Here is a 15,652-nt window from a genome sequence, read left to right as displayed (position 1 = left end):
CTCATTCCAAACCGGTCTGTCCAGCCGTCCACCCCAAGGAGGGGAAGCCTCCCGCTCCACCTCAGACACCCCAAGAAAGCCAGAGTCTACACTCATATTGTGTAACTAAGGAAAGAGATGGTTTACTTGCAAAACTGGGGAGGATGGGCAGGTCAGCAGCAGTGGGGACGGTGGTACACAAGGGCAGCAGGAGAGGGTGTGCCTGGAGCTCAGGCGCCTCCGCCTGTCTCAGGGTGTTTCTGCCTCAGGTGCTTGTCCAGGGTGGCACGGAGGCCAAAGGGCACACAGCAGTGGGGGCACTGGAAGCAGATGCCACTGGGCCCCAGGCCATGCATGCGGCGGTGGCGGTTGAGCTTGCTACTCTGGGCACAGGTATAGGGGCAGAGCTCACAGGCATAGGGCCGCTCTCCAGTGTGTGAGCGCCGGTGTACTGTCAGGTTGCTACTGTTGGTGAAGTGTTTCCCGCAGAACTCACACCTGCTTCCCAACCCACGGCTCTTGCCCACTGGCTTCTGCATCTTCTTGGGTGAGGTCTTCTGGCTCTTGGCAGGGTTAGTTCTCTCTTCCTTGGTGGCAGCCCCCCAACCATTCTCGCCGGGGCCTGCCTGAGCCCCACTGCCAGGAGCCCCAGGCTCCTGAACCCCTGCTGTGTCGGCAGCTCCAGTTCCTTCCCCACCGCTGTGAGGGACGGTGCTGGCTGGGGCAGCGGCATGGGAGGCTGGCTCTGGAGGGGCTGCGGAGACCTGTTCCTGGCCAGCAACCACGGCACAGGGGTTCTGGGGCCGCAGGTGTCGGTGGGTCTTCTTGTGGCGGTTGAGCTTGCTGCTCTGGGCACAGGCATAGGGACACTGGTCGCAGGCGTAGGGCCGTTCACCTGTGTGCGAGCGCATGTGCACCTTGAGATTGCTGAAGGAGCTGAGGGTCTTCTTGCACACGGGGCAGGTCGGGCTTCTCCGGCTGCTCCCCTGGGGGCCCTTGGCCTCAGGGGTGGGTGCCGGCCCCACCACAGCGGACACGGCCACAGCTACCTCTGCCAAACCAAGCAGTGGGGCCTCTGGGGCCTCTGGCTCTGTCTGGTAGATGGATAGTCCGTGGTCCTGCTGGGCATGGCACAACAGTCTCCAGGCCTCTGTGAACTCTCTGCCGCAGTGGAGGCAGCTCAGGGTTTTCATGTCCTCCCGTTCTGGAGAGAAGAGAAATAAGCAGGGCAGTTGGTTGAGAGCTTTAGTGTTCATGTGGTATTAAGTCATTGTAGTCACAGCTCAGTCATTCGACTGCTGCCAGCTGGATGCCTTCTTCGTGAAAGGCTGTATTCCAGGGCCTCAGTTAGGACTCAGTAGCCTCAGGACACAAAGCCCGCCGTTCCCCCCTCAAACCCCTCGAAGCTCGGAGGGGCAGACAAGAACCCAAGGAAAATCTCTGGAGTGAGTGATGAGTACATTCTATTTTTGTGTGTTTGAAAATCTTCAATAGGAAAAGTTCAAGCTGAGTGAGGGATGGGGAGCAGTGCTGATAGGTGGTCAGGAAGACCTGGCCTATCAAATTCAATGAGTGCTTCTTACCGCACCGTGACTCAGCTTTCACGGTCACCATGAACCAGATGGGGAAACTGAGGCACAGAGAGGCACTTCCCCAAGATCATACAACTTGGAAATGGGATCTCAATCTAGAAACCTGGTGGGGCAAGGAAAAGGCAGAGTTTGGATTTAGTAATAGGAACTAGCTCTGAATGGTTGAGTGGACTTCTCCCCAACATACACATGCTCAAGCCTAAAGAGGGAGCCAAGGCCCGGATGGGGGGAAGGGGACGGCTTAGCAGCCACCCAGAGAGGTAGGGGATGGCAGTCTAGGTCTCCCACCCTCTGCATCAACCCCATATTGAGAGCCCCCAAATTTGATGTTTTCTTCAGACCCATGGGTATCATCAGAGTACACTCCCAATGTTTTACTTGCCTTCAGATTTTCCAAATCCAGGCCAGCCTTGGATGGGGTGGCTTTTGGGATGTAACACTGGGGTCAAGAGCACAGGTTGGGGCTGGGGTTCAAATTACAACTCTCCAGCTCCCACACTGTGTAAATTTGGGCAAAACATACCCTCTCTAAGCCTCTGTTTCCTCAATGGCTAGAATATGGGTATCATAGGATCCCCACTCCCTTTAGGGTGGCCATGTCCTTGAACGGTATAATTGTGAGCCTTGGTCCCTAGAAGTCCTCAGTAAAATCTGCTAAGCCCTCAGCAACAAGGTGCCTGCACCTCACAGGTCCAAGTGTCCCGTAACTGATTTACTCCAATGATTCCATCACACATCCCCCCCAGGCACCTTCCCTGGTGCTGATCTAAACTTGATTCAATCAGCCCCTCCCCTTTCCCACTAGGCAGTCCTCCCCTAGTCCAGCCCTGAATTAAATTCCATCAAAAGTCCCAGGAAGGCATGGGCTGGGGCCAGGCATTTGTGGGTTTGAATAAACCCACAGCCAACACTGACCAAAACTCAGAATGGGTGATCACCACATTAAGGGTTTTGATTCCCTCTCAGGAGAGGGAACCCAGATACCCAGATACAGGGGGCCTGGCTCAAACTAGGGGCTTCCCAGCACATGGGCTGGGAGATTCCATCAGGGGTGGAGGCCCAGAAGCCCCTTCCCCAATCTGTGCAAATGCACCAACACCTCAATCAGAAATGAGAGGTGGTGGCAACCCCCTATCTCCACCCCACCCCCACCTTGCATCTGGCTTCAGCTCCCCCTCCCCCAGGCCATTGTCCTCCCCAGAGGTGCCCCCTACTGCCACCCTGGTCCAGCCACCTGCCCAGTTATTTCTGGCCAAGGGGAAGGAGAAGTGAAACCAGATTGGGGGTGTGTGTATATGTGGCAAATCCCCAGGCCAGTCTTCTGGGACTGGCCACACCCTGTGGGCGTCCCTCCTTCCCTGCTCAGCCCCCCTCCCACTAGTACCAGCCCTAGGACAGGGCAGGCCCTGGCCACGCCTAGGCTGCACCCGATGGAGAGTGAGAAAGGGGAAGTGGTGCTCACTGCCCTGCCTGTCCAGCTCAGCCCCTTCTGCAGCAGGAAGCCCAGCTCTTGAACTTGAGAGGGAGACTGCAGTCCCGGTTCTACTCACCTGAGTCCTGCCTGGGACCGGGGCCTCTGAAGAGCTGACAGCCCAACTTCTTGTGGTCCATGAAGGCAGTGATGGCCTCCAACGGGAAGGTCTGCAGGCAGCGGCCGCAGGTCAACAGATCTGGGCGATTGTCGGTCCAGAGCTGGCGTTCTGCAGGGAGGAAGCGGGTGGTGAGCGGTGCGGTGGGGCCAGGATGGGGAACAGGGGGGTTCGGAGGGAGGGGTAGCCCGAGGGCCAGAACCGGGCGAGCGAGATAGGCAGGGCCGAGATGGGGCCCGTGCCCAAAGGAGGGGGTTCCACCAAGAGTCAAGGGGGAGGGAGGCTGGGCCCGGAGCAGGGACAAGGCAGGGGGCGCTCACCGAGAGGGTTCGGGATCAGCGGCGTCCACAGGGCCCACTGGCTCCGCGGGCCAATGGCGTGTAGGGCGGCCCCGGCGGCCGTGGAGCCGGGGGAGTGGCGGGATTCGCCCCCAAGTCGCCCCGGCGCCTGGAGCTCCTTCGGCGAGAAAAGCCCCAGGCCCGGGGCCTGCAGGGGGGGGCGCGCGTCTGGATCGGGCTTCACTTCGATGACTAGGTCCGGCATCTCCATCTCGTCGTCTGGGTTGGCGGCGGGCGTGAGGTCTACTCGGCGGGGTGTGCTGCCGGCCTTGCGGCGGGACATGGGTCGCGGGGAGGGCGGCGGGCTGGCGGAGGACGCGCCGGCGTGCGCTCAGTCCGAGGCGCTCAGGTGAGTGACTGCGGCGACCCGCCGCGAACTCTTACACGTGCTGGCCCGGCCGTGGCTCCGCCCCCGAGGCGGGGCCTGACCAGAGAGGACGGGGCGGCCCAGCAGGGGCCCTGCGGGCAGCCAAACTCAATCAAGGCTGAGACCTCCGCGATTGGCAGAGTGGCCAGATCTAATCACCCCGGGTCCGCACAGCGCTGTACGCAGGGGGCTCTGCCTGGTGCCATTTTAGGGCTGGTGAAACTGAGACCGGGGAGGTCCACCCACCCCCGCGGCGATAAAACGGTCGAGGCCATGTTTCGAAGTAAGCGCCTCTTAATGCACTAGGAAATTCATTTGGCAGACATTTATTGAGCATGTATTGTGTGCCACGCCCTGTATTAGGCATTGGGATGCAGCAGTAGCAGTGAATAAATCAGGTACATCTCGGGTCCTCATGGAGCTCATCCTCTAGTGGGAGAGACAGGCAATGAACAAGATGAGCATGTAAAAATACAGAGTGTGTTCCAGGAGGACAAGTGCCACGGAGAAAAATGAAACTAGGAAGAGGGGCAGGGTTACTGGGGCCGGTGGCTTCAGTTTTCAGCCCTCTGCCAGGTAAGGGCACTATGGACTTGAGACCTGAGGGCATACAGAGAGCTGGGACTGTGTATTCTGGCACAGTGAGGAGGGGGCCAGAGAGGTGGGCACTGAGGTCAGCGAGGCAATAGGGTCAGATCCGAGAGGGTCCTTGGACCGATTTCAGGTCTTTTTGGTTTTCCTGAGCTCAGAGTTGTGGGAGGGTTTGGGGCAGAGGAGAGTAATGGTCTCACGAACTCAGCTCTCAGACATGGAATTGCAATTAAAAATAAAGGGCCAACTCTCTACCTCCCTTCTCTCCACGCAGGCCTCCTTGAACTTCCCACCTCAAAACAGCCGTCCGTCCGTCATCACTGTTTGTAGTTGCATGGACACCCTCCAGCGCTTAGGAGCTTTATTTTCTTCAAGGCAACAACCACATCATAAAACACAACTACTGGTTGACTGCCTGCCCCCCTGCCCCCAACTTGAAGCCCCTGACTGAGGTCAAGGATAGGGTCTGTCCTGCCCCAGGTGTCCCCAGCCCAGGACTGAGTGAATTTGGCATTTCACATGCTGATCTCCTCGAGTGCTGCTCCAGGCAGGCGGGTTCCACTTATTGTTATTCACGTCTCAGCTCAATTGTCCTCCTGAAAGCAGAGGGCCTTCCTGACCACTGGTATCTAAAGTAGCTCCACCCTGCGGAAGACCCCTCACAATTTACACTCGATGACCTCTGTCCATCTCCACTGCCCTTCTGGGCCTCAGTTTCCTTCTCTACCAAAGGAGTTTAGGAAGGTTGGAAGTGAGGTGGCTGCTTGTCCTTCAATGTCACCTCCTCTGACCACCCAGTTAAAGAATCCTTCCCAACCCTGCCAATCCTCTATCCTACTACCCTTATTATATTCTTTTTATATCACTTATGCTTTGGAAGCGCTTTATGTATTTGCTTGTTTATTTCCTGGTGTGCCCTCCCCCCTACAAACCCCTCACCCCCACCCCCCACTCCTCAGAATGTAGGTCCAGAGAGGGCATGATCCAGGTGGGTCTTGTTCACTAATATATCCAGTCAGTTTGGTCAACAAATGCTTATTGAGTTCCTACTATGTGGTTGGTGTTCTTTCAGCAGATATTTGCATTAGGCCTAACTGGCAAGCCTTAGGCCCTGGGGGTGGGGGTGGGGTACCAGGTGGGAAGCAAAGGCTCCTCTGCCCCTTTCTTTGTGGAATTCCGTGTGAAGGAATTTAATTCTGTCGGAGCCCAGAGCAGCAATGCTCCACAGCACCTCAGGCCAGACATTCCTCCTGTCTGAGCCTGGGTTTCCGCCTTTGTAAGATGAGGCTGCAGGGGAGGCAGGACGATAAAATGACCCCCTTCCATCCCAGCTACTGTGCTCCAAGCCTCTTTCCTGACTTGTGGCTGCTGAGAGTATAAGCTCAAGGTTCCAAGTGGTTCCGACTGGAGGTAAGGGATAGGTAGACGTGTATATGTGTAGTTGGTTGGGGGGTTGCACAGTTCTGGAGGCTCCACAGACCAGGCTCTATCCTTACCCAAGCAGGCGGGACGCCGTCTCCTCTTTGAGCCTCAGTGTCTTTCTCCATAAAATGGGCATCGCGGATGCCCCCACCTCTCAGGCAGGGGGATGAAACCCGGGCGCCCCCGCCGCCAGCCAGAGCGCCCTGCAGACCCGGCGTGGCGGTGACCCGGCCTGCCCGCACGCCCGCTACCACGTGGGGCCGCGGCGGCGAGGGCGGAACTCAGGCTCGTCGGCTCGTGGCCCGCCCGGGCCTCTGCAAAGGGGGCGCCGGCGGAAGTGTGGGCACCAGCCGCTGCGGACCTCGGTGAGTGCGGGGTGGCGGGGTGGCGGGGCGGGGTCGCGAATGTGGATTTGCACGCCTGCCAGCGTGCGAAGCCGGGAGTGGCAGGTCCCCACCGGGAACGCCGGCAGCGGGGACGCTCTGGTCCCCGAACGCAGGCAGCGGAACATTCCTGCGCCCGGGTCGGGTGGGGAGCAGGGAAGGGCGGAATACGCCCCCGCGGGAAAACAAAAACGTCCACGGCGGTAACTAATAATAAGGGCGGCGGTCTTCATGCTATCCCTGACCCCAGGATGGAATCGCTTCCTTAATCCGAGTCGGGAGCTGGGAACCATGTCCAGCCGTAGAGCCCAGGGCAGGGCGGAGTGGGGAGTGGACGCCTAGGGGCCGGGAGGACCCACTTAGTATAAGAAAAAGAAAGCGGTGGGTGGCCAGGGCGGGATTGAAAGAACGCTGACCGGCCCCGGGGGTAGTAAGGAGGGGAGGGAGTCTGGTTGGGATTCTGATCCTTGACTCATTTGCATCAAGACGAGGCTGTCCCGGAGATGTGTATGGACACGTTAGCATTTTGGTTAATTGAGTCTGGGGGGCCTCCGGGTTAATCTGGTAACTCAGCTGGCTCCCTGCCTTGGCACCTCGGAAGCGCTGGCTCAGTCTTTCTCCACGAGGTGATCCGTCCATCCTCAGTTTGTGAAAGGAAGCGCTGAGGTCCCAAGGAGGAAGGTCTGTGATGCTCACCTTCCCACCCCCTCCCCCTGCCCTGCCCGTTGAGCTATGTGAGGGGGCGCTTGAGTCAAACTAAGCAGTTTTTCAGGAGGTGGTGATGGGTTCAGAAATTTGTCCTGAAACCATCTGCAGAAAATCCTTGGCTTAGAGACTGAAAGGATAAAGGACTCAGGCCAGGTCACCAGGGAGAAAGGATAATACCTGTCTTTCCCCTTTGGGCACACCCTGCTTGACCTTGCCCGTTTCTTAATGTGATCACACCTTTGCTCCAACCCTCCGCCCTCCCCACCCCCCCACCCCAAAAAGAGAAAAAACTCCCCCCTCCCCCCGCAGGTGGAAGAGGTCTACCCTCCTGCATAGGGAAGGTTGAGGGACTGGGTTTCTTTGTCAGTTGGACCTGGGTTTTCTTTCTTTTCCTGCCACTCATTAGCTTGCATCCAGAAAATGATCTTATGTCTCCCAGTTTCCTCTTCTGGAAAGTAGGGAATCTGTGAGTAGGACTGAATCTCAATTTTTTTCCCCCTAATGGTAAAAACAAGGCCCTATACCTGGCCCTCTCTACATTGTGTTTTCTCCAGGGATTTTGCATAATTCTTTTGCCACTTGCTTAATTCCTTGATTAAGCACCAGCCCTGTAAAGGAGGGTGTTTCTCTGATAATATTCAAGTGGTAATTGAGGGAAAGCCCTGGGGTATAGTGGCATTTGCTGAATTTGGAGACAGTGGTCAGATAAATAACAAACATGTATATCTCTTAATCCTCATACACTGCGGTTTGCCTCATCAGGCAAAAACTTTGGAGTCCCCCTTAACTCTGCTGCTTCCCCAAACCCACATGCGCAATCCATCAGCAAATCCTGGGGGCCTTGCAACCTTCAAAGCATGCCCATATCCCCCCATCCACCACAACCCTGTCCTAGGCACCATCATCTCCCTGCCTGGAATGCTGCCCTGGCAGGCCACTTCTCCTTTGTTGCCCACAGCCTTTTCTCCATGTAACAGGCAGAGGGATCTTGTAACATCTAAATCACATCCTGTCCCTCCTCCACTCATGACCTTCCCACGGTGCCAGCCTTTGAACGTTCTTCAACAGTATTTCCTGGATCCCCCTCCCCCACCCCATGTTTGCCAGGTCCTGTTAAGTGGGGCTAGGGATGGAGTTGAGAAGAAATCAGCCATGAGCTTTCTTGCAAAGGTTTATCTTCTGTGGTAGAATAGGCAGTACACAAGGCAACAAGTAAATCTGTATTGACAGAAGTTGATGAATGTTATGAAGAAAAGACATAGCAGGGTGAAGATGTTGGTAGTTTTCTTCCCTAAGAAGGTGATACTTGAGCAGTGACCTGAGCTGCTGGAAGGGGGAAGGAGGGAGCAAGCCATGTATCTGGGAAAAGGAGGTTTTAGGCAGGCGAGGCAGTTAAGTGCAAAGTCCCTGAGTCCTTTGGAGGGCATTTTGAGCACACTGAGCAGAGGACAGGGGTGCAAGATGAAGTCAGAGAGCAGACAGGGTCTTGTTGCCATTGTAAGTTCTTTAGATTTTTACTCTTCTGAGCCACGGGAGGCCTCCAAGCAGAGAGGAAACAGGCCCTGACTCAGTTCTAACATTGCTCTCTGACAACCATGTGGGGGACAGAATAGGGGGTGAAGGTAGAAGCTAGGAGCCTAGTGAGGAGGAGCCTGCCACAGTCCAGGTGGAGGTACTTACTGGTGGCTGGACTGCGGAGGAGGCAGAATAGGGGTGGTGAGAAGTCACTGGATTCAATACATTTTGAAGTTGGGGTGGACAAGCTTTGCCGATGGATTGGATGTCAGTGGGAGAGAAAGCAAGGAGGGGGCCAGGCTTCACTCTGGGCCAGGCTTTCTGGGATGTCCTTTGCCTTGCTGACAACCCCCCCCCCCCCGCCCCAGTACACACACACAAGGTTCTCCCATCAACCCTAGGAGGTATTTTTTATGCTTCCTTCCACAGATGAGGAAACGGAGTGGAGGCTGCTTGTAGAGTTGCAAGGAGCTCCCCATCTCTTGTGGTAAGTCTGGGAGGGCTAGGTAGAACTGGGCCAGCTCTCTGGGGCCACTGACTGTTGTTGTATGGCCTGCAGGCCATACAACCATTGAAACGTTTTTTTAAAAGATTTTGTGACGTATGATATCCAGCCATTTAAAGAGAAAGTTTGCCACCCCTGTTCTGAGTTCTAAAAAGGGTTCTACTTGGGCCACTTGTGGGGGTGTCAGGTCAGTAGGAATTGGCAGCTAGTTACACAAGGGGCCAGGAAAGGCCTGGGTGTGGCACAGGAAGAAGTTTGGGGAGTGTTGTCTGTAAGCATCCAGCACCACTAACTTGGAGAGGGTGTTCAAATTCTAACATCTTTAAAGGGACATAGATGTGTTGCAATATGCCCTCCCTCCTTTTAATACTTGTAATTTTGAAATAATTTCAAACTTACAGGAAAGTTGCAAAAATAATTAAAAAACAATACAGAGAACTCCAATATATCCCCAACCCAGATACCCAGATTTACCAACTTATAACATTTTGCACAATTATTGTATCATTCTCTATTTTCTCTGTTATATCTTTCACTGTTTTCTAAACATTTAAGAGTAGGTTGCATACATCGTGCTCCTTGAACATTTAATACTTCCATGTATATTTCCTAATTTCCTAAGAACAAGGATATTCACTCATGTCACCACATTGAGTAGCTGTCAAGTTCAAGAAATTTAACATTGATATAAAGCATATAGTCTATATGCCATTTTTTCAATTGTTCCCATAATGTCCTTTTTGACCTTTTTTTTCTTAAATTAAAGTTTAAAAAAGATTACTTTAAATAGATTGTAAAAGTACTCAGTACAAAATTTAAATGGTCCAAAAGGTAGGCACCAGCAAGTCTCTCTGTCCCTGTGGCCTGGCCTCCCAATTAGAATGCTAAATGGAAATAATGGCTTTTGCAATTTTCAGGGACACTCACACTTCCCTGCTTTGAGGCTATCTTCTTTTACAGCTGGGCAAGGGGACTGAGTGTCTCTGCTCCACAGTTTCACCAACATAATGCCTCCCCGACTTTTCCATCCTTCCTAATCTGAGAGCATTCCTCATCCTATAGCAGTGGAACTTTAATTTGCATTTGTCTGGTTGTCAGTGAGTCTGAATATTTTCAGTAGCCATCTTTATTCCCGCCCCTCCCCCCCACCTTATGACCTGTTTACTTTGGAGGTGCTCAATTTGGGGCAATTTTTGCTCCCCAGGGGATATCTGGCAATGTCTGGAGGAATTTTTTTTTTCCTAACAGCTTTATTGAGATGTAATTCACATATCCTACTGTGAGTGGAGACATTTTGGTTGTTGCTGCTAGGGTGGGGGTGGGGGTTTGGGTGTGGAGGTGGGTGCTATTGGCGTCTATTGGGTAGAGACCAGGGAGGCTGCGAAAATTCCACCCCTGTACACAGGACAGCCCCCCCCCCCCGAAGAAAACAACAAAGAATTATCCAGCTCCAGATATCAATAATGCTGAGGTGAGAAGCCCTGGTCTATGTCCTTGGCCCATTTTTTTTTCTTACAAGGAGCTCACAGAGCTGCAGAAAGAAAGGGCTTAAAAAGAAAAAGGACAATCTTAGTAACCTCCATTCTGTGCCTGGTCTCTTCCTGCTGGTTGCCCAGCACGTGTCAGTTACTTTAGTAAATCCGCACTTGGCTTTCTATAGAACCCAGGCTCTCCTCTCTCCATCCTCACATCCACAAGGCCAGTATTGCCCCATATGCAATCACTGTCATAGCAGTTACACTTAGGTATTTTCCAGGCTAAACACTGTACATTTATTAGGTCACTTAATCCCCACAATGACTGTGAAATCAATCCTCCTATCATCCCCATTGGACAGACAGAGTAGTTAAGCAACTTACCCCAGGTCACACAGCAATAGTAAAAATAATAACAACAATAACTAATTTTTATTGAGAACCGAGTATGTACACAGGGCCTGTCCTGCATGAGTCCTTTGAATCCTGATAACCAGCATAGGGGTGATTGGGGCTATTTCTTTATACAGTGAAAGAGAAAACAGTTTTGTGCTTGTGGTCATGCAGCTAGGCAGGGCCTGGGAGCTTAATCTTCCCTCTATTAATTTATTTGAGCAGTATTTACTGAGCCTGAACTCTGCACCAGTAACTATTCCAGGAACTGAGGATACAGCACTGGGAAAAGCTGGGTTCCTGCCCCTTGTGGAGGCAGGTGGTCTCATGGGGCAGGAAAGCCATAAACAAAACAATAAATATATATACACATTATGTCAAGGAGTGATATAATGAAGCTGACTTGGTAGGAGAAGGATATGGGTAGATCTTTAAGAAAGGATGGTCAAGGAGGATAAAAAGAGATGCAGTAGAGGGAACAGCAAATGCAGGAACCGTGAAAAGGGAGTGTGGTGGCTGGGGCTGTCTGAGGATCAACAAGGAGGCTAGTGCGACTGGAGTGGAGAGTGCAAGCAGGGCATGCCAGAAGCAGGTGAGGCTGGCAGGGTCCGGAGCACACAAGGGCCTTGTGGGTCACAGGGAGGACTTTATTGAATAAGGTGGGAGCTACAGGAAGCAGAGGAGCAGAGGAGGGATGTGAAATGACCCAGGCACTAACAAAATCCTCTGCCTATTAACTGTAGAGAGTGAAGATTAAAGCCTGGAGCCCAGGGAGGAGGTGACTTTAGAGTCCAGGCAGGAAGTGTTTGTGGCTGAACCAGGGTGTTGGTAGTAAAGGATGTGAGAAATGTTGAGTTGTAAATATAATATATGTATGTATTTCCCTGCTCTTTTAGGACCATGCCATTTTTGAAGACATTGCATTTTGGGCAGAAATTCCATAGACATGAGGCCCTGTCCTCAGTGCACCACTTCAAGAGGACATAGTGTCAGTTTGTCCCATTATTGGAGACTTTGATCACTTAAGTCATGGTGGTGTCCACCAGGTTTCTCCTCTGTAAAGTTACTCTTTACCTTTTATAACTATTACATACCTTCTGAGGAGACCCTGTGAGACAACATAGATATCCTGCACCTCAGCAAACATTCACTCCCTGGTTTTATCATTCCTTGATGATTTTCTAACTCCATTATTCTTTTAACATTTATTATTAGTTGCTGTTCTTCTGTAAGGAAGAACTCTTCCTTCTTCCTTCCTTCTTCCCTCCCTCCCATTTTATTTTGTATGCTGTATGCTGGGGCCACATTTCATTCTTTTTCTTTTTCTTTTTTTTTCTTTTACATATATATAATCAGTAATTCTTTTTTTTATTAATTAAAAAAATTAACAAACGAAACAATAAGATATCATTCCATTCTACATATATAATCAGTAATTCTTAATATCATCACATAGTTGCATATTCATCATTTCTTAGAACATTTGCATCGATTTAGAAAAAGAAATAAAAAGATAACAAAAAGAAATAAAACGATAATAGAGAAAAAAAAGTTATACATACCATACCCCTTACCCCTTGCTTTCATTTACCAATACCATTTCAAACTAAATTTATTTTAACATTTGTTCCCCCTATTATTTATTTTTATTCCATATGTTCTACTCTTTTGTTAATATGGTAGATTAAAGGAGCATCAGACAAGGTTTTCACATTCACAGAGTCTCATTGTGAAAGCTGTATCATTGTTCAATCATCCTCAAGAAACATGGCTACTGGAACACAGCTGTACATTTTCAGGCAGTTCCCTCTAGCCTCTGCACTACATCTTGAACAACAAGGTGATATCTACTTAATGTGTAAGAATAACCTCCAGGATAACCCCTTGACTCTGTTTGGAATCTCTCAGCCACTGACACTTAGTCTCATTTCACTCTTCCCCCTTTGGTCGAGAAGGTTCTCTCAATCCCTTGATGTTAATTCTCAGCTCATTCTAGGGTTTTTCTCAGTCCCTTGATGCTGAGTCTCAGCTCATTCCAGGATCTCTGTCCCACGTTGCCAGGAAGGTCCACACCCCTGGGAGTCATGTCCCACGCAGAGAGGTGGAGGAAACTGCTCGTCATGTTGGTTGGAGGGAGAGGCCACATCTGAGCAACAAAAGAGGCTCTCTTGGGGGTGACTCTTAGGCCTAAATTTTAAGTAGACTTGACCTATCCTTTGTGGGATTAAGTTTCATATGAACAAACCCATTTCATTCTTTTTCCATGTGAATATCCCATTATTGCAGCACCTTTTGTTGAATTTTTTGTTGGTTTGCTTTTGTTGGTTTCTTTGTTAGTTTGGGAAGTGCATGGGCCGGGAATCGAACCCTGGTCTCCTGCATGACAGGTGAGAATTCTACTACTGAACTACCCTCACCTACCCTGCCCCCATGAGTATGGACTCATGTATTTCTGTCTTATTCTATGGGTTACAGTCAGTGACTGTCATTATTTTAATGCTCAAATTGTTCCAAATTTGACCAGTGGAAGCCCTTTCAAGTTGGCTCCTGTGTGATGGTAAATTTATTTGGAAGCTAGGATGTCCTGATATATTGGATGGGCTATGAGAGAGAGGGGGTAGGGGAGGCTGGGTGTCACTCTTTTAGCAACTACTTATCGTTTACTCTGTGCCAGGAGCTCAGGGTAAAGCCATGATAAAAGCAGGTAAACCTTCCTGTTCCTCACAGAACCCATGTTCTTGTGTGTGTAATGCTTTGTTTCTGGCCCAAGTCACTGGGCAAATAAATGGTGGTGCCATGTCTTAAGAAGGCAGGGGTGATGTACATTTTAGGAGGGGGAATCAGGAGGTGGGTTTTGAAAAGGATCAGTGTCAGCTGCCTGGTAGACCTGTTTCTGTACGCACACTCCCTATCTGATCGCTTCCTGCATTTCTTTTTCAACCCAACTAGCCAGGGCAATGCAGACTCCATTGACCATTCCTGTGCCTGTGATCCGGCTCCCCCGGGGCCCTGATGGCTCTAGCCGTGGCTTTGCCCCCGATGGACGCAGGGGTCCTCTGAAACCATCGCTTCTTGAAGCCCAGGAGTTTCCTGTAATTCAAGTATCTCTGGAATCCCAGGAACAGCAGGCCCGAGCCATCCTCCGGGAGCGCTATCTCCGCAGCCTGCTAGCTATGGTGGGCCGCCAAGTGAACTTCACATTGCATGAGGGTGTGCATGTGACTGCCCACTTTGGAGCCACTGACCTGGATGTGGCCAATTTCTATGTGTCACAGCTGCAGACTCCAATAGGTGTACAAGCGGAGGCACTGCTCCGATGTAGTGACATTATTGGATACACCTTCAAGCCATAGAAACATTATTGCAGTCACCTTTCTGCCTTAGGCCTAACTAGTGTACCTCCCAGGCCGAGAACTCTGGGCTTCAAGGAATTGAAGTCTCACCCCCATGGAACTCAGGGCTGGGTAGAGTTCTGAGCTCCCTTAAGATTTTGAGCCCAGCTCCAAGCAACCCTAGCTTCTTGGGGCCTCCAGAGCCTATTCTGTAAAATTCTGCAACCCAAGGACTTGTAGATCCTGTTAAAAGGAATTTCTACCTCAAAGAACTCTGAACCCCACAGAAATGTGGGGCTCATGCCAGTTCCAGGGGACTGATAGAATAAAGGAAGACAGATTGCAGAGCAGGAAATTGTTTATTGAAGGGTTGTAAAGTTCAGCCCTCTTGAAGATACTCCCCAGTGTTCCCCTTCTGCAAAAGAACCACTTATCCCAAGAAAATTTGGACTCCTGTTTGTTAATTTATTTTATTTTTTAAAGTGTACCTCACGGGGCTCCAGGCAGGTTTAAGGGGAAATAGAGTGGGAGAGGGAGGCTATCCAAAGGCTGGGCAGAAATGGGGAAGACACATCGAAGTGATGGGAGGAACCCATCTAAAGCTGCAGGTATTGGACCTTTGTTGGCCTCTGAGATGGCTAGAAAGGTCTGAAAGCCAGAATTGGGAGTTTTCGACTTGATCTAAAGTCTGAGCTGGTGGGGGCCGACTTGGACTAGGCAAGGGGCACGGTCCTCACTGTGTCACGTGGTGGTCTCATCAAGCGCACCTCCCAGGGCCGGCTCTCCATGGTGTGGGCAAATTCACAAGCCAGCCCACGTGAGGAATGGTTACACCTGGTCAGGGTGGGTCCAGGGAAGAAAGCTTCGCCCTTACTCCATTTCGCTCCAGTTGTGTAGCATGTTCGCCTACTCACATCACTTAGCCTTTCACGAGTAACCTTTTAACACATTTGTTTATAAAAGGGGGGGAGGGTTGGGGTTTTGAGCCCTTTTGTAGTTTTACTTCAAAATGTAAGTGCAAAATTCTATGAAAATATAGATAAGGTTTGTTTTGTATGTCCCAGTCGTGAAAGCCTGTCGGCCGATAACGTTAATGGAACAAACGGATGTTCTCAGTTCCCATCCGTTCATTCACCTCGCCACCTCCGGCACGTCGAAGCTTCCTTTGGAGTTGCTCTGGCAACGATGTCGCTCCGGGCTACGTCCCCGGTTTTTATTTTTTTAAAGCCCCGCCTTTCGTGGAGTTGCCCAATGGGGGAAACTATGGTGAAAGTGCGGAGGCGAATATTACGCGATTGAATTGAGCCTACGGGGGGTGTGGCCTGAGGTCGTGCTGGTTCGTGCTTGGCTTGGCAATGTATTTGCTATATCACCCGATTATTTGGTTGGTAGATTCGTCTCTCGCCTTTGGAATTTCTTCCTGTCTCACACTTGAAAAGAAGAAAGTAAAACAACACAGAGAG

General features: G+C 51.3%; 2 protein-coding genes across 4 annotated transcripts; one reads left to right on the top strand and one right to left on the bottom strand.

Annotated features, from left to right (window-relative positions):
- Window positions 1-107: 107 nt before the first annotated feature.
- On the bottom strand, window positions 108-3,833 carry ZNF296 (zinc finger protein 296). Its single transcript, XM_077131474.1, has 3 exons — window positions 3,481-3,833; window positions 3,122-3,271; window positions 108-1,183 (listed from the first exon to the last, which is right to left on the bottom strand). The coding sequence occupies exons 1-3, from the start codon at window positions 3,779-3,781 to the stop codon at window positions 210-212; spliced, it is 1,425 nt and encodes a 474-aa protein (XP_076987589.1). The 5' UTR covers window positions 3,782-3,833; the 3' UTR covers window positions 108-209.
- Window positions 2,708-15,130, top strand: GEMIN7 (gem nuclear organelle associated protein 7). Of its 3 annotated transcripts, none has more exons than XM_077131482.1 (3): window positions 2,708-3,231; window positions 8,914-8,971; window positions 13,807-15,130. In XM_077131482.1, exon 3 carries the CDS (start codon window positions 13,815-13,817, stop codon window positions 14,208-14,210), a length of 396 nt encoding a protein of 131 aa, XP_076987597.1. In that variant the 5' UTR covers window positions 2,708-3,231; window positions 8,914-8,971; window positions 13,807-13,814; the 3' UTR covers window positions 14,211-15,130. The 3 variants fall into 3 exon arrangements, with proteins under 3 accessions (XP_076987597.1, XP_076987595.1, XP_076987596.1); XM_077131480.1 differs by lacking the exon at window positions 2,708-3,231 and adding an exon at window positions 6,132-6,243; XM_077131481.1 differs by lacking the exon at window positions 2,708-3,231 and adding an exon at window positions 6,274-6,942.
- The last annotated feature ends 522 nt before the right edge of the window (window positions 15,131-15,652 follow it).

The sequence above is a fragment of the Tamandua tetradactyla genome, chromosome 16, assembly GCF_023851605.1.
Source record: "Tamandua tetradactyla isolate mTamTet1 chromosome 16, mTamTet1.pri, whole genome shotgun sequence".
Lineage (NCBI taxonomy): Eukaryota > Metazoa > Chordata > Mammalia > Pilosa > Myrmecophagidae > Tamandua > Tamandua tetradactyla.
The sequence above is the reverse complement of the archived record's forward strand: the minus strand, read 5'-3'. Positions and strand labels throughout refer to the sequence as shown.